The sequence below is a fragment of the Penaeus monodon genome, chromosome 28, assembly GCF_015228065.2.
Source record: "Penaeus monodon isolate SGIC_2016 chromosome 28, NSTDA_Pmon_1, whole genome shotgun sequence".
NCBI lineage: Eukaryota > Metazoa > Arthropoda > Malacostraca > Decapoda > Penaeidae > Penaeus > Penaeus monodon.
In genome coordinates this window covers 2,417,301-2,417,545 of record NC_051413.1, presented here as the reverse complement: position 1 = coordinate 2,417,545, position 245 = coordinate 2,417,301, and the positions used below count along the sequence as shown (strand labels likewise).

Sequence of the window (245 nt, the reverse complement as noted above, 5' to 3'; positions counted from 1 at the left end):
CGGCGGCGGCGGCCAGAATGCGCAAGGCGGGCCCAAAACACCGTCAATGGACTCGAGATTCCCTGTCCCGTCACCCAAGACTCCGAGCATGTGCAGTGGACCCACGACTCCTAGCGGACCAGACAATGTGAACAGGTTCCCCGGAGCCTCGCCTCTCCAGTCTGGTGGGCCAGCTGGACCCACAGGACCTACGGGACCGACGGGGCCCACAGGACCCAACACTTCTTCAGGGCCTACAGGACCCA

At 64.5% G+C, this 245-nt stretch overlaps 1 protein-coding gene across 1 annotated transcript in view; it reads left to right on the top strand.

The window, feature by feature from the left end:
* Nucleotides 1–245, top strand: part of LOC119591279 (collagen alpha-1(I) chain-like) — a gene marked incomplete in the record, with an annotated part of 10,418 nt that overhangs the window by 6,817 nt on the left and 3,356 nt on the right. The window contains 1 exon segment of the mRNA XM_037939999.1: nt 1–245. Coding sequence (XP_037795927.1) covers nt 1–245 — 245 coding nt within the window.